The sequence below is a fragment of the Gymnoscopelus braueri genome, assembly GCF_963280865.1.
Source record: "Gymnoscopelus braueri genome assembly, chromosome: 11".
In the NCBI taxonomy this organism is placed as follows: Eukaryota; Metazoa; Chordata; class Actinopteri; order Myctophiformes; family Myctophidae; genus Gymnoscopelus; species Gymnoscopelus braueri.
In genome coordinates, this window is record NC_137613.1 from 32,597,454 (window position 1) to 32,618,580 (window position 21,127).

The following is a 21,127-nucleotide window of genomic DNA, read 5'->3' on the forward strand; positions in this document are numbered from 1 at the left end:
CAACGCGGACTCAGAATGCGGAAGTGTTGTGCTGCTGCTGCATGCAGACTGTTGTTAGCCCATCACAACAACACCTTATGACTGAACTTTAAGCATCTTTACAGTCTTCACGGGTAAGATTATCTAATGGCTCCGCATTGAGCTTCATGGCAAAGAAGAACGGATTGTATGTGTGTTGTTTTTATCTTGTTAAAGCATTGGTAGCTAGCTACTAGGCTAGGTAACGTTAGCTACACAAGCTAACATATCATTACAGCCTTTTTATAGCTAAAGATTAAAATGATGTCATTATGATTCCTGTCTGTCTTTTGCTGTCCATTCAGATGACACTTTAAGCCTTCATGTACACGTGTATGTTTGTTGTGCTGGGCTCAGTGCAGTGGGTGAAGCATCGGTGCTTTAAACCGGCTGGTTTAAAGCTCAGCTCAGTTGACATTTCACTATCGGTTCATGGGACACTTGTAGTGTTGCAACACTTGTAGTGTAATGATGATGAAGCTTAACGTTTGTAAAAAAAAACATTCATGTGATTGATTTAATTGTTTATTAACAGTTTGCCAAAAAAAAAAGACAGAAAGTACAGTTCTATTCACAAGGTTGCTAAAAGGATTAACCAAGAGAGCAGTATGGCTTGTTTCTATTGGGGTCCTGTGTATTCAATTCATAGAAACATTTAATGTCAAACAATAATGTACAATACTAAACAAAAACATCATATAAACGAGTAGTAATCAACCAGTGTAGTAGTGTATCACCTGTCCTATGCCATGTAGTCTATTTAAGTGGTTCTCAAAGTAGGGTCCAGGGACCCTTGGGGTTCCTTGATCGGGTTCCAAATGGACCCTTACAGGTCTTGTACACTCAGAGTTATGGTGTCCTTGGAATTAAAAAGTATGATAACCGCTGGTCTATTTGGTCACTATACATTATCCTTTATTCCTCCCTCTCTGGCTCCAGCAATATCCTAGCCTTGGACCAAGACTATCATAGATGTATTTTATCGAGTCTGACATACATCTATGATTGTCTTGATCCAAGGCTAGCAGTATCCCTCCCTCTGTCTAATCATCCTTTCCCTTACAGAGCGCAGTGAGGTGTGAAAGGATGGATGTGCCCTACTACCTGTCCAAGCTGCTATGTGAGCTCAATGAACAGCGTAAGCGAGACTTCTTCTGTGACTGCAGCATCCTGGTTGAAGGGCGAGTCTTTAAAGCACACCGCAATGTCCTGTTCGCTGGGAGTGGCTACTTCAGGGCTCTTTTGGTTCATTACTTGCAGGTGAGCAAAGCTTGGTGGTTTTCAGACATGGGCGGGAAGTGGCTCAGGAGGTAGAGCGGCCGTCTTGGAATTCAAAGGTTCCAGGTTCGATCCCCGGCTCCTCCTGGCTAAGTGTCGAAGTGTCCTTGAGCAAGACGCTGAACCCCTAATTGCCCCCACGATTTGGTGTGTGAATGGATGAATGTGAAATACAATCTAAAGTGCTTTGGAGAAAAGCGCTATATAAATGCAGTCCATTTAAATGCCCTGAGCTTTGCAAGCTTTGCAAGCTTCCTGTTTGTAACCGTAGGCGTGGGACAGGCTATTGTCAAAGTTGGGTACTAGTACCCCTGGTGGTTCATGGCTCGATCTATTCTAGGGGGTATACAAAATACATCTGTGATTTACCTTACCAAATAGTCCTGTTGGCATAGCTAACTGCAGCCTCATTTCCAAAAATAAATGCATATACCATATATGCCCATATATATGGGCATACAGAAGGGACACAGCCAGCACAGACGGGTACAACAGGTACAACGGGTAATGGTATTACATAACTGGGTGGGGCTTGCACCTCCCTATACTTGCATTGTTCCCGAGTAATATACAATAACAAGGTTTTCACAGCACTGCACAGGCACGTCAGAGTACACAGTAAAAACAACATCAGTGTTCATTTTACTCTGAGAGTGTACAAATGTAACCAAATGGACCTACTTCGTCGGCTGTGGAATGTGAAATAAAATATGACCATTTTGTCTTTCCATATAGCAGACTTACAAGCTCACAATGCAGCACATTGTGATGTGTTGAGTGTGTGTAATAGTGATGGGTCGGTCATGATCGATTCGTTCATAAGAACTAGTTATTTGCCGTGAACGAACCCGTTCACTTCTTGAAACTGTTAGGTTTACGATTTCGTTCATGCCCCCCCGCACACAGGGCGGCCTGGTGGGCTGTTCCTCCCGCGACAGACAGACAGCTGTGCGGTAGAGTGTTTCACTATACAATAGACATGCATGCGTAGTGCTGTGTTTCTGTGCAGACATGTCAGTGGGATCAGATCCACACAGTTGCATGCATATAGTAGCCTGTGCGCTCCGCCGGGACCGGAAGCGCTACTGAACAAGAACGTAAACGAATCATTTGAACGGATCATTGCCGTGAACAAAATCGTTCGTTCACTGAAATGAAAAAAAATCCCCACCACTAGTGTATAACGCTATTGTACATCGGTATGATTTTACTACTAGAAATGTACCCTGATTCTCCACTTTCAAAATACTGGTAGACTTTTTATGACTTGTTTATCTCAGCCTCCGTCAGTCCCTCAGAGGGAGTGGACTGTCAGTGTTAGCATGTAGCATCACAGACATGCATGCAGTTGACTTCAGAAGAAATTGGAAAATCAACAATAAATGTTTGATTTTATTTGATTTTGGTAAAAGAAATACAAGTAATCACAATATAACTTAAACCCAGGATAAACAACACATAAAAGCGTAATGAAACCCTAGTTCCACATTTGAATTGAACATAGTTCAGTTCCCTTGAATCCTACAGCCAATAAAAGTTACTTGCAAGCTTTGTTACTGTTGAAGTCACTTTTTTACTATTTCTTCAGGACAATGCTCAGCGCCACAGCACCGCATCCTTGGACATCGTCACGGCCGACGCCTTCTCCATCATCCTGGATTTCCTCTACTCTGGCCGACTGGCCGTGAACAGCTGCAACGTCATCGAGGTGATGTCGGCTGCCAGCTACCTGCAGATGACTGACCTGGTCAGTTTCTGCAAGGGTTACATCCGCTCCTCCCTGGACATATGTAACCGCGAGAGAGAGAAGAACAAAGAGAGGGTGTCCAGGGGTCAGGATGGAGGAGGAGAGGGCCCCGCAGATAGCGGCACACCTGCCCTGCCCATCCCCAGCACCTCGGGGACTGTGGAGTCTCATTCACAGGAAGCAGAGGCCGACAGAGGTACGAGTGTAGGTTCGGATTCCATGGACTCAGCCAGAATCCCCCCTGATGTGACCGCAGTCACTACTCCGAGCACTAGCAGGGACACCAGCAGGGACACAGAGAGCGACTATATCTCCAGGGGAGACTTCAGCTCTGGGAGAGACGGTCAGAGGGAACAGACCATTGATCAGACCAACACCTCATCCTCCTCATCCTCTGCTCCGATCCTTGAGCTAGTGCGCCCCAAAATTGAGTATGACCCCGATGAAGAGCTGGAGGGGTCCCCCGACACTAAAGACCTCACCCTGTATCAGGGACCCCCTCTCCATCAGTCTCATGGCAGGCTGCTTCCTCCCAGCCCGTCCCCCAGTAACAGCAGCTTCAATGCCAGGCAGTTTATGGAAGTGCTGGCCAAAGGCGAAGGCTCCAGTCCTCTTGGAGACAGAGTGGAGCAAGGCCAGCACTACCACGGAGCACCTGTCAGGCCTGGTCCCAGGGTGGATGAAGGCGTCTGGTCGGGAGGATCTTCTATTATGGAGATCCAGGTTGATTGGTTTGGAGAAGACACAGGTAATTGAATGTGGAATGATTAACTCAACCTTAATGTGTTTAGATCAGTTGATTAATTGAAAGTAGCATGGATTTGTAAATGGCCTTTAGCCATATGTTTAGTCATATTGGTTGACACAGAATTAGTTTGGTTTCTTTTGATTCAGTGTCTGTTCCCCTTAAATACTGTTTTGAATCGAGTTTGAACTTGAAATTATAAGTGGGGCTGGGCAAAACGGCAAGATTTTCTCACCAGTTTCTAATAATACACTTGTGTTGCACCTTTCTTAAAAAAATATGATGGTGCTAATTTGTGATATTTATATTCAGAGCTAATACCATTACCTCTCAATTCTGTCAGCATAAGCAACCAAAGTCCATGTTATTGAACTGCAGGCCTCTCACTCCCTCTACAGGTGATGGCTTGGTAGTACCAGTGAAACTCCATAAGTGCCCGTTCTGTCCATACACAGCCAAGCAGAAGGGAATCATGAAGAGACACATCCGCTGCCACACTGGAGAGAGGCCCTTCCCTTGTCCAATGTGTGGCAAGAGGTTCACACGACAAGAACACCTGCGCAGCCATGCCCTCAGTGTAAGAACCCAGTGTGCTTGTCATTGTGGGAGTTAATGGGCCAAAGTATTAATGACATTCACAAAACCTCTCTTAAATTATTCTAGAGCCTATGAAAAATCACTGGGATTCATGAAACATGATTTTGTGCATGGCCCATGTGTACCAGATGATGAATGGATGCATGTTCATAGGTAGATGCCTTATGTCAACACCATAAAAGGCATGCAGACTTATGGGTCATGGAGAAAAGCTTTTCAGTCTCTGAAAAGCTTTTTTGTTATTGTTATTCATGGGTGAAAAAATACATGTCATTTTCAGGTGTAAGAAGAATAAATAGAGCATGGTGAGGATGGAACTAACACTGACAGCAGAAACACCATTGATTAATTAAGAAAATTGATTTATATGTGACTAGTATAGTCTGCTGGTATGGTAAACCAACATAATGCAAGACCACATACAATACCACTACTACTAAAGACACCAGAAATTTGCCATCTCAAATTAAAATCTAAAATGACATAAGTAGACTCAGTTTATTAGCCACAGATGGAGGAGAGCTGTCGGATCTGGATAGCTTGGTGCAATATTTGGCAGAACTGTGCTGTCAGGTTTCCAATATTAGTGTAGTAGTATCTGGAAAAGAGTACAACTCGGATGCCACAAAACACGATTTATGATATCTTTATATATATATTGTTTTTCTATTGATGATGGTGGTGAGGCTAATTGTGTAAATTAGTAATTATTTTTCAGCATGTAAAATGAGAATGAGATTCATGAAGCAATTTCCCTTGGCATATGGTGGGTGCTTTGGAAACCCAACGTTAAACACTGATGCATGACTATTGATAAAGTACATGCGCCTACAGTTCAGTTCCGTTCTCTTTAATAACTGTTGTCTTTAATGACTTGTGAAATGATTTTGTGTTCGGTACAGCATGGTGGGTTAGCTCAGTTAAACTTCAGCAACAAAATCATTATTCACAATGACTAGCACAACAGACAGTATTCACAGTGTTCACAGACAACATTTACATTACAACATTGACACAACTGCTCAAAGTGCAGGTACATTTGTTGTGGTGTTCAGAGTCCTTTCTGCAGTAGGAAAGGATCTGTTTAAAACGGGATGATTTGTTTGACAAGCAATGAGCAGTGCCTTCCAGAGGCCATCAGCCCAAAGAGGTGGTTGGGGAAGAGATGATTTTATCTACCGTATTTATTGTCTCCGCCGGAGGCGGAGAGTATGTTTTCGCTTCGTCCCGCTGTGTGTTCACCTCCCTCCTAGCTAAGCTAACATTGGTCAAGCTCCACGTGACACGTGTCAATATGTTGACACCAATGCCTTTGATTGGCTCCGCTAGAGGGACGCATGACGAAATAAAATCCTATAAATAGGTGTGTCACTTCAAAAAGCCATTTATATTTTTTGAAGTGAGGTAAGACAGGATCAATCAGTCTTGATTGGAACAGTACCTTCCAGTACAAATCACCCGTCCGTGCGTGTGTGTGTCCCTCTGAGAACACCTAACATTGGTCAAGCAAAGGCGCAGAAGGCCAAAGCTAAGAAAGCATACTCATCTACAACAGTAACACAGAAGAGGACTATAGAGTTGAATTGATCCCACAACAAGGCCGAAGTCTTAACTCTTTCAGTGCCACAATACGTCAAATACGTCATGAGGCCTAACGCCCCGTGTGTCACAATACGTCAAATACGTCATGAAAAAAATAATAATCAAAAAACGTTTTTTTTTTTGGGAAAAACATGTTCAGAACCCAAGATATGATGATTTGAAGATTTGCTGCTCCACTCACTTCTTTAACTTTTTACTGAAAAAGGCTGTATCTCGGCTCCTAAGCACTTTTTTTTTTACAATTAATTTTGGTTGTGGCACTCGGAACCAAAATTCCATAAATAAGCATGGCACTGAAAGAGTTAATACTGTAACAATTGGCCACCTTGATCAAATACATTATGTAGCACTAGAGAAAACTGACATAGATCAAACACACCAATCAACTGCTGAAACTGTTCAAGACAATGAAGATGAAGAAGACAGACAAGCATTTGAACAAACCAGTCAATTACGACGACTCCCATATGACACATTGCTTCAAGAAGAACATTTTTTAGATGCAGACACTACATATTCAGTCGCCCCTGCAGAACACCAAAAACCACGCGCATTCTACCAAGACGACCCGTTCTACCAAGACGACCCGTGCTATTAAAATAGCACGGGTCTGCTGGCGGAGACTTGTGCTCCTAGGAGCACATTTTCTAGTTATTTGTGATATTGATTTAACTAATGGGAGGAGGTACCAATAATCCTGGATAATGTATTGACCGAGCTGCAGTTTTTTTTGCGTGTGTGACTCAGTCTCCATGCTGCCGTTGCTGATACTGATGATGTGAGGATGCTCTCAGTGACAGCTGTGTAAAACTGAAGGAGTTGTCATTTACTCCAAATGTTTTTAGCCAGTAAACAATTAGACACCGACTAGATGAATCTCACCGCTAGTATCTTGAGTGCTTGGCTTGTTATGAACATATGCACATCCACTGACTTGTCTCTCCCTGCACAGGTCCATAGGCACTGCTGGCCAGTGTCATGCAAGAGCTGCAGGCGGACCTTCACGGGTGTAGACGTTACACAGGGACTCAGGCGCTTCAGCATCTGTGACAGCTGCAACTGTGTCACAACCACCAACGACGACTCTGCTCCCATGCACCCGGCCATCCAATCGGAGGCCGCGGAACGTGAGGACGGTGGCCCTGATTGGTCAAGTTTCATGGACGATGTAGATGAGGTGGAGGTAGGCAGGGTGGAGGACTTGGTGGAGAAACAAATGCTGTCTGAGTCCACAGTGGTGTTGTAGGCTGGCCCTGTGTTGACTTGCCTCGCTCGACCAACAGACCATTTTCCAGAACCTTTTTGTACCACTTAATTTCTTTTAGGGAAAAAAACAAATATCTGTGGCCATGCATTTAGTGCTAATAGGTTTTTGTTGTAAGAGACCTTTTTATTTATTGATTTGCATGTGGTGTGAATGCTAGTGAATATGGTACAGTATCTTGTTGAATAACAAGAATGGAAACTGTTTTGAAATATTTGGTAACTTCGTTATAGAACTTTATTTATAAACTCACTGAAGAAGAAATGAAATAAAATCAGCAACAGATAAAAAAAAAGTAATTGTGTTTCACCTGCATAACAATGGAAGGAGATGCAGTGCCTATGTACAGTATAATACACTATCAATCAATTTTTATTCTGGACTCGATGGTCCATATAAAAACAAAATATATAAAAATACTACAAGACAAGACAGCACATACTAACACTTACTCAAATGTTTCCAGTAACATGAGGAGTAACATACATCACACTTGGTAGGCTCAGTTGGTAAAGGCTAATGTTTTGTAAGTCATTCAGCCGGCACATAAATTTGTACATGAAATTCAGCACTGTATTGTATGTGGGGACATTACTAGTTGCTAACAAATAACTTGCACCTGTCCACCTAGAGAGCTTAAGCAAGATTTTAAACGCATTCGCCCCTTCTACCCTGGATTTGAACCTGGTTTCCTGTGCTGAAAGTGCAAATGCTGCACTTGCAAGTGCTGAAAGTGCTGACATTTTTTACCATTGAGCTAATAGAGCCTGCCTGCTTGCCCATGGGATAAATTGAATCTTGACCATCAGGTCATAGTCTTGTGTGGCCAGACGGTTGCCTCCCACAATTTTCAATTGCTTCCGGTCATTGTGGAATAGTTACACGAGACTAGGTGAGACATGACCTTTGACACAATCTGAATGTCCCAATAGAAGAGCAGGGAGACAAAATACAGCCACCCCAATTGTATAAGTTATATTGTGTTAACATACTCTACCATACAGATTGGACAAAATTACATTTGATTAATTTAAAAAAAGTTACATAGTATCGCTTTAAGCTTAGCTTTGCTATAACTGCACCACAAGTCAGCTGTGTTCAGTGGAGTACAGTATGCTTTAAGAGATGTTATAACATCATCAATAGACATGTAATCTACATGCCAGCATATTGGTGCTTCACATCATCATCAGGACATGGGTCATCTCTGATGACAGATATTTAAACAGATATTTTAATTTGTCCACCACATTTAATATTAAATCTGCCAAGAAAAAAGGATTTTGCTTTTGAACCTCTTTGGTTTTAGCAATCATGACATCAACACTTTTTTTTTAGTTAAACTTGTCATACTGCAAACCATAACTTGAGCAGAGTAAGCAGTTGCAGTAAGCCGGCACCATAGGGAAACATGATGGCTAAGTCATCAGCATACAGCAGATGGTTAATAAGACTTTCTCCAACCAGTCTTAAGGTCCTTACACACCGGCGAATATGCGAATATACGCAAAATTCAGACTCGTTCCGAATAATTAAAAGACGCTTTTTCGCTTCGCGAAACTGATGTGGACGCTTGCATTGACTTTATAAGGTTTAAAAAAAAACGTATTTATTCGCATGAAGAATTCGCCCCGGTGTGTAAGGACCTTTAAGCTCTTTAAACCTTTCAGATAGTTCATCCACATATAAATTAAAAAGAAACGGTGACAAATCCCCACCTTGTCGGATATGAATACCAGAGGTTTTACGAGTACCTTTTTTAGTTTTACGGTTTACCATGATTCATGTGGTCAAAAGCTTGATGCATCTTGAAAGCACATACACATAGTAGAGTTTTGTCTTCTGTACTTACAAACCGCTTCCTTCAGTGCATACACAGATCCGTGCCATGTTTATTTTTAAAGCCAAGTTGATAGTCTGTGGTTACTATGTAGTCTTGAAGCCTATCCAATAGAATTTGTTCTAGAATACTTTGGACAGTACGCTAGCCGGGTCAATTGGTCTGCAATTTTCAATACTGGATATCTTACCTGTAATTATTACAAATGGTTGGGTTAAGAGCCTTTATTTTTTTGAGTCGAGGCTGGAAGTAATCTTAAAATTATCACGGACAGATGCAGAAGAGAGGGAACTATTAAAAATGGCAAGTAAGAGGTAATCACTTCTAACACATCTACAAGAAATTTGGAGGGTATAATATCAACAAGGCAAGATATGGTTTCAAGTGAGAAACGATATCTATCAGTCCATGGGATCATTGACAAGGATTGACATAGTTGTACGGTAAAGGAAGGTACATCAGTGAATGATAACGTAACAGAGATCATAGGAATACAAGAAGACTCACTCCAAAACCAACTCACCCCAACTCAAAAAGGAAAACTCACCCCGGAGCTAGGAACACTCACCCCGGGGGGTGGGTAAACTCACCCCAGGACCTGAGAAAACTCACTCCGGAACACTCACCCCGGGGGTAGGAAAACTCACCCCGGGGGTAGGAAAACTCACCCCGGGGGAGACGCACTGTGATTGGCCAGTAGTCACTTTGAGTGGCAGTTGGGGCAAACGCAGTCAGTGGGGCAAACGCAGTGAGTGGGGCAAGCGCAGTCAGTGGGGCAAACGCAGTCCCCACCAAAAATATTTACTATTCTGTCCCTATCGGTACATAACTCGGACGGCGCTGATTCGACTAGCAGACCATCGGCTGGTCGTTGCGGGCACTCGCGCCTGGAGGCGCTCGGGCGCAACTCCTCAGCCTCAAGGTCTGCTGAGTCGGCGCGCCTCCGTCATGGTCCAAAACTATACTTTATCGGCGAAAAAGTCCGCGGATGACTGAAAAAGTTTTACCCCAAGCATTCTGTGAAAATGGAAAGCTCACAAAGTTAAAAACCATTGGGGTGAGTTTTCCGGAGTGAGTTTTCTCAGGTCCTGGGGTGAGTTTTCCGGAGTGAGTTTTCCTAGCAATGGGGTGAGTTGGTTTTGGAGTGAGTCTTCTTGATACCAGATCATAGTACCTTCAACCTTGTCAGTAAAAAAGGATAAACTTAAGAGATTATTCACAGATTTAAAAATTTTAATTGGCTGGGTTTAAAGGCCAGACCGCACCAATGCAACTCCTTGCAACTGCCATTGGGCGAGTAGTTGCATGTTGCAAGAAGTTGCATTAGTGTGGACTGGCCTTAAGAGATGGTCAACAATGTTCAATAGCCTAAATATCTATATGACTTGATATTTGCATGATTTGATTCAGAAAAATACTTTGCTCTCGGATTGAACTTGACTAATAACTGTAATAATTGTTTGTCAACAAATGTGATTTGAATTGTTAATTTGCCCTTCTCACTTGTCATCATGTCATAGTTTCTCCTATTTCTCATTCAATGCTCAACAAATAGAAATTCCATCCATTGTCAATGCCTTTTCATGTACATAATGTATGTCTATAATACTGAGCATTTTTCATCAAAAAATAATTTTGTATACGTTTTTTGGGGGGTTATTACAATAATGGTTTCTCAGCTGTTTGCCATTACAATGCCTACAATATTGATATTGTTTCCAATTATTGTGACTATGAATATTACATTTTATTCTGTGCATTTTTTTTCCCTTTCAAGTTTGAAGAAAACAATACACTAAGAGAACAACAAAAGGAGGTTATAGCCTAGGAGAAGTAAGGAGAAACATAATGACATGAATGTTGATGAACAATTGAACATGGATCCAATTCACAAAAGGGAGAATAGCCTACATATGAATCAACAAAGTGACTCATTATTCTCGCCGAATAAAAACTGCAGTATGGATATGATTGTTGTTATTGTGTTCTTACTTGGGTTTCACTTCCCCAGCCCGATTTATACTTCGCCGTACGGCGGCATGGAGCTCCTAAAATAGCCGATCTACAAGCTCACAACATGTCACATCGCAACGCGTTGAGAGCTTGTAGATCGGCTATTTTCGGCTATTTCCTGGTGGCACGCTCCACTGCCGGTGCATTTCTCAAGTGGTAACCGGAACACTCGCCCCAAAACACCCTCGCCCCCAGCGGTTCTTGTATTTCTTTTACTCAGGATAAGGTTAGAAATAAGTTAAGGGTTAGGCATAGTTTTACTGAGGTTAAGTTTAGGAATAAGGCTATGTTTTAGGCATAGTCTGAGGTAGCTGTAGTATACAACCCTCGTAGACGTATTTATGATTCTGACGTCTTCAATCTACGAGAGTTGTAGGGTTCACGCCCCATGGAGACCTGGACTTTCTGCACTATGCCCCGTAGACACTCCAAACATGTACAAATGTGAAAATAAAGGTGCTTAACCCCAAGCCCCAAATGTTAACTGGCTCTACGGGGTAGTAGTTTAATGTAATAATCCATATCTTTCAATGAAGAAGTGTTTTAATGCCGTCAGTGGCCGAACGCCATTTTTTCACCCTCGTTTACTTCCTGTTTACATTTAGTGTAATTCCGGGTTCCACCGGATGCGCCCCGTCACTACCGCCCATTGGGAACTTCCGACAGAATCGGCCACAGACGGCATTAAAACACTTCTTTATTGAAAGATATGGATAATTACATTAAACTACTACCCCGTAGAGCCAGTTAACATTTGGGGCTTGTGGTTAAGCACCTTTATTTTCACATTTGTACATGTTTGGAGTGTCTACGGGGCATAGTGCAGAAAGTCCAGGTCTCCATGGGGCGTGAACCCTACACCTCTCGTAGATTGAAGACGTCAGAATCATAAATACGTCTACGAGGGTTGTATACTACAGCTAAGTCTGAGGTTACGTTTAGGAATAAGGTTATGTTTAAGCATAGTTTACTGAGGTTTACGTTTAGGTGAATAGAGCACCGAAGTCCTGACGTGACTCGTTCATCCCCAGGTTTGCGGAAGTAATTTCTCTATGGAGAATAACATTGGGTCATCTTAGAATCGTCTCGTATAAGAATTGTGGTCGAAAAATAAACACCGCGTGTCGGCGTTATTGTCAGGGAGGAGGTTCTGTATCGTTTATGATAGTCAGTCACTTATATTTGATACAGTCTGTTTCTGGCGAAAATGTAACTAATTCGGCGGAAGTAACATTAGCGTTTTCTCACCGTCAGTTGATGCTTCATATCCATAAGAGTCAACACGCCGGGGTCATTTGTTTATTTTTGGAACACAGTTCTTATTTGACGCGATATTAAATACGTCTATGGGATTCAGAACGGGGGTGGAAAACTGCGAACCAGGTAGACAAACAAAGGATGTGTAAATGACGTCAGACTTCGGCGGTCTATACCGTTCCGAGGTCGCCGGATTTGCCCCGGGGCGACTGTGTTTTGGGGCGAGCGTTTTGGTATTCCTCCAAGTCATATGACCTGTCCCGCACGGCAGTTCCGTACCTGTCCGGAAAGACTGGTGACGCGAGGTTAGTCCTGAACACAACACAAGTACGCAACACAGGCTATTGAACACAGGTTCATAATGATGGTGCCACAAGTCCGATCAGCCCCATGTCTCGTTTCATGGACTGCGCTCTTCGCGTTGTTGTTGTCACTCGTACCTAGTCCTAGTTGTGGAGCACGTTACACGGCCGACTGGAAGAGCCTCGATGCCAGACCCATACCCAAGTGGTTCGACGAGGCGAAGGTCGGCATCTTCGTGCACTGGGGGGTGTTCTCGGTCCCGGGATTCGGACAGTACAGCGAGTGGTTCTGGTACTTCTGGCGATCCGAAAGACGCGCCGACAACGTGGCGTTTATGAAGAAAAACTACCCGCCGGAATTCAAGTACGCCGACTTTGCGCACAGTTTTAAGGCAGAGTTCTGGAACCCTGATACTTGGGCAGAGATCATCCAGGCGTCTGGTGCCAAGTAAGTATGAAAGTTTCTGCTATAAATCGTATTTTTGTTTAGACTATTTGGCAGTGGTGGAAAAAGTACTCAAATGTTTTACTTAAGTAAAAGTATCAATACTGCAATGTAGAAGTACTCTGTTACAAGTAAAAGTTCGGAATTCAAAATTTACTTGAGTAAAAGTACAAAAGTATTGGTGTCAAAATGTACTTAAAGTACCAAAAGTAAAAGTACTACACTGTTTGAAAATAGCCGATCTACAAGCTCACGCGTTGTGAGCTTGTAGATCGGCTATTTTCAAATAGCCTATGTATAAAATAGGGCTAAAGTGGTTAATGTATGTTTTATAATATAATAATTTATATCTGTAAAGTAACTAGTAACTCAAGTTTTCAAATAATTGTAGTGGAGTAAAAGCACAATATTTGCCTCTGAGATGTAGTGGAGTAGAAGTAAAAGTATAGACAATTGGAAATACTCCAGTAAAGTAAAAGTACCTCAAAATTGTACTTAAGTACAGTACTTGAGTAAATGTACTTAGTTACTTTACACCACTGCTATTTGGAAACATTTTGGTTGCAAGCCATGTACCATAATAGGCTGCTGTCAGACATATTCATAGATGTTTATGTTTTTGATATATTTATAATTAAAGACCAGGTTCTCTGTGGCTTATAGGCTTTACTTTGCAAATAGCCACACCTTATTCGTCTGGTTTATGTGTCATGCAAATGCTTGTTAAAGCAATCACATTTAGTAGTGAGGATAAGTCGAACTTGTATTATTCAGGATATAGACTCAACTACCCAAAAAAAAGCTTGCTGCTCAGTATTGGTTTTTATCCATCCAGGTATGTAGTGTTTACAACCAAGCACCATGATGGGTTCACAAACTGGCCTTCACCAACCTCCTGGAACTGGAACTCTATGGACACTGGTCCTCACAGGGACATCGTGGGAGAACTGTCAGTGGCTATTAGGAAAAGGTGAGAAGCAGCACTATATCACAGATGATGATAATAAAAAGAGACGGACAGGTTATGTCCCCTGAAATGTAGCATAATTCATTAGTCATTGCATGCTATTGTGTTCACGGTCACCTGACTTTATGTGCACAAACAGGGAAGTGCATGCCATCAGGTGATCAGATCTGCAAAGAAACCCTACACTAGTTGTACGAACGCTTGTGTTATTGTTGTACTGTTTTATTGGATCTTGTTTAGTCGATACACTTATTTGTTTTAGCTCCTGCTCATTTGATGTTGCTATTGTTGTCTCATCTGTTATATAAATATATATATATAAATAGGTAGCTGATATATTGCACTTTTACCTTAGCGCTAGGTATACTCTTGGTTGCTTGTTTTTGCAGAAAATGCACTTAATACTTCTGGTGATTAGTAGTTTTCGTTCCCTACCTATGTTGAATGCACTTATTGTAAGTCGCTTTGGATAAAAGCGTCTGCTAAATGACTGTAATGTAATGTAATGTAATGTAATGTAATGTACACAATTGGCATATGCCCCTTTAGAGCAATACCAGTTGGACTTGCTGGTGCAGTTATCATAGCTACTTCCTCCCTTGTTCCCTAGATACCCAGCACCATGACCACAGTCAAATGCATGTGGGCTCATTGGGCTGAGAAGAAAGGGCAGTGTATTCTCACATAGAGTACATGATGATGATAGTTTATGATGATGGCGCCATAGATGTTCTCATGTCTTACTAAATAAAGTACATCATCAATCAATACATGCAACCTATAAGAAACTAGAAAAAGTGCTCCTCGGAGCACAGGTCTCCGCCAGGTCAGGTAGGTTATTGTGGGGCAGCAATGTTCGGAATTAGCCAATCAGGATGGAATATGAAAAATTGGACGGAACCATCTTGATCACTTGACAATATGTGTACCGATTTGCATGATGTTTGAATTTGTAGGAGTAATATAAAAAAGAAAAGTGTTGCAAAATTGGCCTCCTGGTGGCGCTATAATAGGGCAATGTTAAAACGGTGGCATTTGTTCTTCAATGTAGTGCGAATGTGCGTGCAAAGTGTCACCACAATCGGACGCTGCATTCATGATTTGTGGCATTTTGTTCAAAACGGGCCACTCCTGCAAACTTTAGATGTCAATGTTAGCCAATCAGGATGGAATATGAAAATTTTAAAAGATCCATCGTGATCACATGACTATAGAGATCATGTGTACCGATGTGCGTGAAATTTGGATAAATTCTGAAGGCTTAATATCAAAAAAATTGTTTTACATAAGTCGGCCTCCTGGTGGCGCTATGAAAGGCAAATGTGAAAAATGCAGGGCAGTTGTTTTTCCTTGGCCTCTAGGGAGTGCAGTGGTGTGTTCTACCGTCAGATGCTGTGTACGCCGTATACCTTGAGATTTTTTTTCGTCGCCACCGTACACCTTCAAAAACTGTTCAAAACAGCGTTTTTTACATTTAATTCATTATAGACGCGCGCATGCCGTGCGTGTGGGAGGCAGCATGCCGTGCGTGTGGGAGGCAGGGAATAAACATAGTATACCTTCATAAAAAAACTAGAACACAACACTGAGGGAGTGTGTGTGCAAAGTTTCATGCAGATCGGTGCAGTTATAGTTAAAAACACAAATCGTCCATTTATAGCGCCACCATGAGGTTGATTTGAACATTTCTTTGGCATTTCTTCCTCTGCCTAGTGGGAATGTGCGTGTGAAATCTCACGGAAATCGCAAGCTGCGTTCATGATTTGAGGCATTTTGTTGAAAACGGAGCAATCCTGCAAACTTTGGAAGCCAACCTTAGCCAATCAGGATGAAATATGGAAAATTGGACAGATCAGTGTTGATCACATGACTATAGAGATACTGTGTACTGATTTGCGTGATGTTTGGATAAAATCTGTAGGAGTACTGTCAAGAAATGTGTTTTGCAAAAAGCGGCCTCCTGGTGGCGCTATAAAAGGCTAATTTGAAAAATTTGGGGCAGAGGTTCTGCTCTGGCATCCAGGGAGTGTGTGTGCACAGTTTCGCTGCAATCAAGCCAACGGTGCCGGAGATTAGCTGTACACAAAATGACAGAATGACGGACACACGGACGGACGGACACACGGACGGACGGACGGACGGACAGGGGGCAAAACATACTCTCTCGCCATGCCTTTCGGCCTGGCGGAGACAACAATATAAGAATGCAGGAACAGACATTTGTTACAGTATGTGATTCAATGCAGCTCATTGCATTATATTCCTTTGTTGCTCTTTACCAATGCTTATTTGGTCATTTCTTAAAATACGACAAATGGCATTATCATATCATAGAAATAAATCTTAAATGGAATCCAGCATAGATTTATTTTATAGTTACCTTTGTACTCTAAACTGTGGAATTCCGTTCCGTGGGTTAGCTAAACCTTTGGCGACCAAAAGATGAAGTGAAAACACATTGGAAATTCACACACAAATGCTAATTTCTTTAGATCTCTGCACTTGGGACTGTACCACTCTCTGTTTGAGTTCTACAACCCAATCTTCCTTAAGGATCAAGCCAACGGATTCAAGACACAGAACTTTGTTTTCGAGAAGACTCTTCCAGAGCTAGTTGACCTTGTGATGACCTACAAGCCTGATTTGATCTGGTCCGATGGTGATTGGTCGGCAGATGACCCTTACTGGAATTCCACTTCGTTCCTGGCTTGGCTCTACAATGATAGCCCAGTGAAGGTGAGTCCCTCTGATTAGATGGACAATATATTGATATCATGATATGAGACTAGATATCATCTGGGATATTGTGATATGACATACTGTAAGTGTTGTCTTTTCCCCTCCTGTTAAACCTTCCCACAATCTCCATGTGAAGGGGGTTTGCGTGATTGTCCATGATAGTGTACAGCTTCCTCGCTATACACACCTTCGCCACCTTCTCCTCCACCCCTGTCCAGGGTAGCCCCAACGAGCGAACCAGCTTTCCTTACCAGCCTGTTTAGGTTGCTTGTGTCCCCAGCATTAATGTAACCGCTACAGCAGGCAATCCCATTATTACTATATTGTTTCTGTGTTACTATACTTGTAGAATTTGAGAATAATAGACATTAAGAAGACAGTTTTCCTGGTTCTCACAAGGGAAATGATAGATTGAAGTTTAGAGAATTAAAGAGTTACACAAGGACCTTTGATGGCATTCAGCATCAAAGGTTGGATCGCAGGTAAGTCCCTGCAACATACTAGCATCTATGTCCAAGGGGTATACTTGTACGTCAAGTTGCCTCACACTAAGGAAACAGGAGATACTGAACTGTGGGCCACATGGCTCGGGAACCTTTGGTCCCCAAGACTACTTATGTGCTTACTTAGGGTTGCGGTTTTAAATGGTATAAAGAAAAAAAAATTTTATATATATATTTTGATGTCTTCACAAGTACAGTAGTGTGTGTGTGTGTGTGTGTGTGTGTGTGTGCGTGTGCGCGTGCGTGTGCGTGTCTAAAGGATGTGATTGTAACCAATGACAGATGGGGTAAAAACTGCGCCTGCAAGCATGGAGGCTATTACAACTGTAAAGACCGGTACACCCCTGGCACACTCCCGGACCATAAATGGGAGAAGTGTCAGAACATTGACACCCGCTCCTGGGGCTACCGTCGAGACATGAAGTTCAGTGACCTAATGGACCTGCCCTCCATCATAGAGGTCAGAGCTCATGGAGAGTAAATTCTGAGATATACTTACTAACGTGTGGGTGTCGCGCACCGACAAATATCCAATCTACTGTACGTGTGACACGTTTAAGCTTGTAGATCAGCTATTTCTTGTGCACGACCCCGGCACTCAACTTAGTATAAAAGAGGGGGGTTACAATGCTGGTATCAATGTCAACAACATTGGGGCTCAGCTTTGCATACATTTTCCAGTGTTGTTTTATTTATATTAGACATTATTAATTGTCTTTCCTTATTCAGGCAAGTTTGGCAATGTTTTAATAATATTTGACAAAATGTAAACAAGCACAATGCCTAAAATGAACCGGTAAATGGTCCATGTTTATGTACTGTATGATACTGTATATGACCAACGCTGTGACACTGGCACAGTTGTTTTGCATGAGTCTAGTTTATTTGGTTATTCTGTTTAGGCAAGGCAAGTTTATTTGTATAGTTAAGAGAATAGAAAATAATAAGATAGAATAAACGGATAAACATATGAGGATAAAGTTATGGTGCAGCAAGTTGTAGCCGAACCGGGAGCAGTACTGGCACCTGACGTAGGTTTTTTTTCCGGGTTGAATGGGAAACATGGCCACAGGCTGACTAAATAAGCGATTTTAAATGGTTGTTTCGTGCCGGACCAAAAAGTTAGAGTGCCGGACCATACCTCAAACATCTGTACAGTTTGGAAACTACCATTCGTTTTTGGATACGATGTGGCGAAAAGGGTAATCCACGGACCCTTTGCGGCCGTTCCACCGATTCCGATAGAGCTTGCAGTGGAACCTCATCTCGGAGCTGTATAGCGGAGTGAGAGGTTCGTAATAGGGCTAATCAATAATGAACCCCTGGTAACACCTTCTCATTTGTGTTTGTTCAGGACATGGTGTATGTAGTGGCAATGGGGGGTAACTACCTGCTGAATATTGGGCCCATGGCGGATGGTATGATTGCGCCTCTGTTTGAGGAGAGACTGAGGGGACTTGGTGCCTGGCTGGGAACCAATGGGGAGGCCATCTACGCTTCCAACCCCTGGAGGGTCCAGACAGAAAACTCCACTGTGACAGTCTGGTGAGAGATGATGCATCAGCAGAGAGCATGAACAACAATTTGAAGGATAAGGCAGAATATTTTCTTATTGTCAACATACTGCACCGTAGCCTCCGAAAAAGTCCAAGACTGTTGCTTTGGCCAGCATAATTTATCATTGTGATGAACTGTATTGTAATCTTTCCCGGAAACAACTATCATGAGACTGCGAATAAAATGACAATAAGAAAATATTCACAGAAAACTCCAGCCTTATCCTTTAATATTTTACCTTTAGATGTTATCTGAGAGAAGTTATATGAAGGGAAATATGACTATGTTCTTGTCAATAAAAAAATGAATATCAATGTTCAACTTGAACTCATGAAAACAATGTGACTGCCAAACGCTACAATGCCCTTGGTGGGCTGTTGCTAACTACCGTTTTGCTCTCCCCCACAGGTACACAGTTAGGAACAGTACTGTCTACGCCACAATGCTAGGGTGGCCATCCAAACCGCTGCTTAAACTTTCAGCTCCCAAGACATCTGGGGTTACCAAAGTAAGTCTTTTACTTACTTTTATTATACTTTTAATTTACATTAATTTATAATCTATAAATATATAATTCATAAAATTCCCTCTGTGTGAGTTGACATGTTTTATTGTCATTTGTTTTATGCCTATAGATTACCCTTTTGGACTATCCTAGCATGGCATTGAAGTGGGCACCATTGAAGCAAACAGCTGGATTAGTGGTCATGTTGCCTTCGATGCCAGTACAACCTGGCAACGCCTGGACTCTGAAGCTAGAGGGAGTTGCCTAGCAACAGGAGAATCGGACTGAGACCATGAATGTTAAGGGGCACATTATACAGTATATGTTCAGACTATATGAACTTGTATGAAATGTTATGAACTTGTATAAAATGATTTAAATCTCAGGGTCAGATTGAATACTGTATTTGAAACACTTTTAGAGCTGTTGAGAAGCTATTGAAAGAGAATCCAACATTTTGTGCCCAACTTAACCCATTAAAACTGGGAAAGCATCTGGGTCATTTTCGATTTTAGCGTTGTTTAGAGCTTGTACATCTGCAATTTTTTTACATTTTTGAAAAATCTTGAAAGTGTGAGAACTACTGATTTAGAAGGCATTTGTAGAGTCGGCCACAGGTCTTAATGGGTTAAAGTTTATTGTCATATCACAAGTTTACACCAGGTATAAAAGTGTGGGTGGAATTATTTGTCTTTTTGTCCAGTCACATTGTTTTTTTTTGGGTATCTTTTGACCTTTGATGAGTATGCAGTTTAAATACTCAAAGGTGAGACTTCTTGTATTGGTTTTGTTTAATGTGTTTGGATCCCTTTGAAAAATTGGTATTTTTTTACTTGGAAGTATTTTCACAGGTGTATAAAATGTTGTACCACTAATCTACCTAATATACCTATTTTACATCATCTTTAATGTAAGTCAATTAAAGCTCAAAGGGAATTATGACAAATCAAATCTAAGGGTTCAGGAATGACAATGGAACATGTAAATTAATGTGGGATACTGTTCGTACTAGTCATGTTTGAATAAAATAATCGTAATTCAATCAAATGGTCACAGCCCATGTATTAGTTAGGGCACATTTTCTTCTTAAAATATTTATAGCGCACACACGCACTGTTGCGTTGCATGCACATCAGATATGCTATATTATGTGAATTTTTCTGAATTGAACATGAATACAAATGTGGTGCATGATATAGCAAATTCACATCAGTTTTTCAATATTCAATGTACCTTTATTGGCATTTTATGCACAAACCAATTTGGTCCAAAATGCGAATTACTTACGCATATTACTACTGTAAGTGCTTGGCTACTGCTTGTTAATATAAATAATACAAACTCCACAATAGAATCATGTCTTGCTTGCTTGAATCTGGACTTGAATTCAGAGGTGGAAAAAGTACTCAAATGTTTTACTTAAGTAAAAGTATTAATATTGCAATGCAGAAATACTCTGTTACAAGTAAAAGTCTGGAATTCCACATTTACTTGAGTAAAAGTACAAAAGTATTGGTATCAAAATGTACTTTAAGCACCAAAAGTAGAACGTTTTCAAATGTAGAAAATGTAGCTCACAATGCATCGCATCGCGACACATTGTGAGCTTGTGGATCGGCTTTTTTCAAATAGCCGAAATGTATAAAGGGCTGAAGTGGGTAATGTATGTTTTGTAATATTAATCAAAATCTACAAAGTAAGTTACTAAAGTTTTCAAATAAAGGTTGTGGAGTAAAAGCACAATATTT

General features: G+C 41.6%; 2 protein-coding genes across 2 annotated transcripts; both read left to right on the forward strand.

Annotated features, from left to right (window-relative positions):
- On the forward strand, window positions 1-11,062 carry zbtb8b (zinc finger and BTB domain containing 8B). The gene is made up of 6 exons (XM_080442441.1): window positions 1-113; window positions 1,084-1,278; window positions 2,885-3,791; window positions 4,187-4,365; window positions 6,940-8,725; window positions 8,905-11,062. Exons 2-5 carry the CDS (start codon window positions 1,105-1,107, stop codon window positions 7,231-7,233), a joined length of 1,554 nt encoding a protein of 517 aa, XP_080298567.1. The 5' UTR covers window positions 1-113; window positions 1,084-1,104; the 3' UTR covers window positions 7,234-8,725; window positions 8,905-11,062.
- Window positions 11,063-12,626: 1,564 nt separating this feature from the next.
- LOC308095227 (tissue alpha-L-fucosidase-like) lies at window positions 12,627-20,705 on the forward strand. The gene is made up of 7 exons (XM_080442203.1): window positions 12,627-13,111; window positions 13,944-14,078; window positions 16,568-16,811; window positions 17,577-17,777; window positions 18,672-18,862; window positions 19,283-19,382; window positions 19,510-20,705. The coding sequence occupies exons 1-7, from the start codon at window positions 12,723-12,725 to the stop codon at window positions 19,645-19,647; spliced, it is 1,398 nt and encodes a 465-aa protein (XP_080298329.1). The 5' UTR covers window positions 12,627-12,722; the 3' UTR covers window positions 19,648-20,705.
- Window positions 20,706-21,127: the final 422 nt, after the last annotated feature.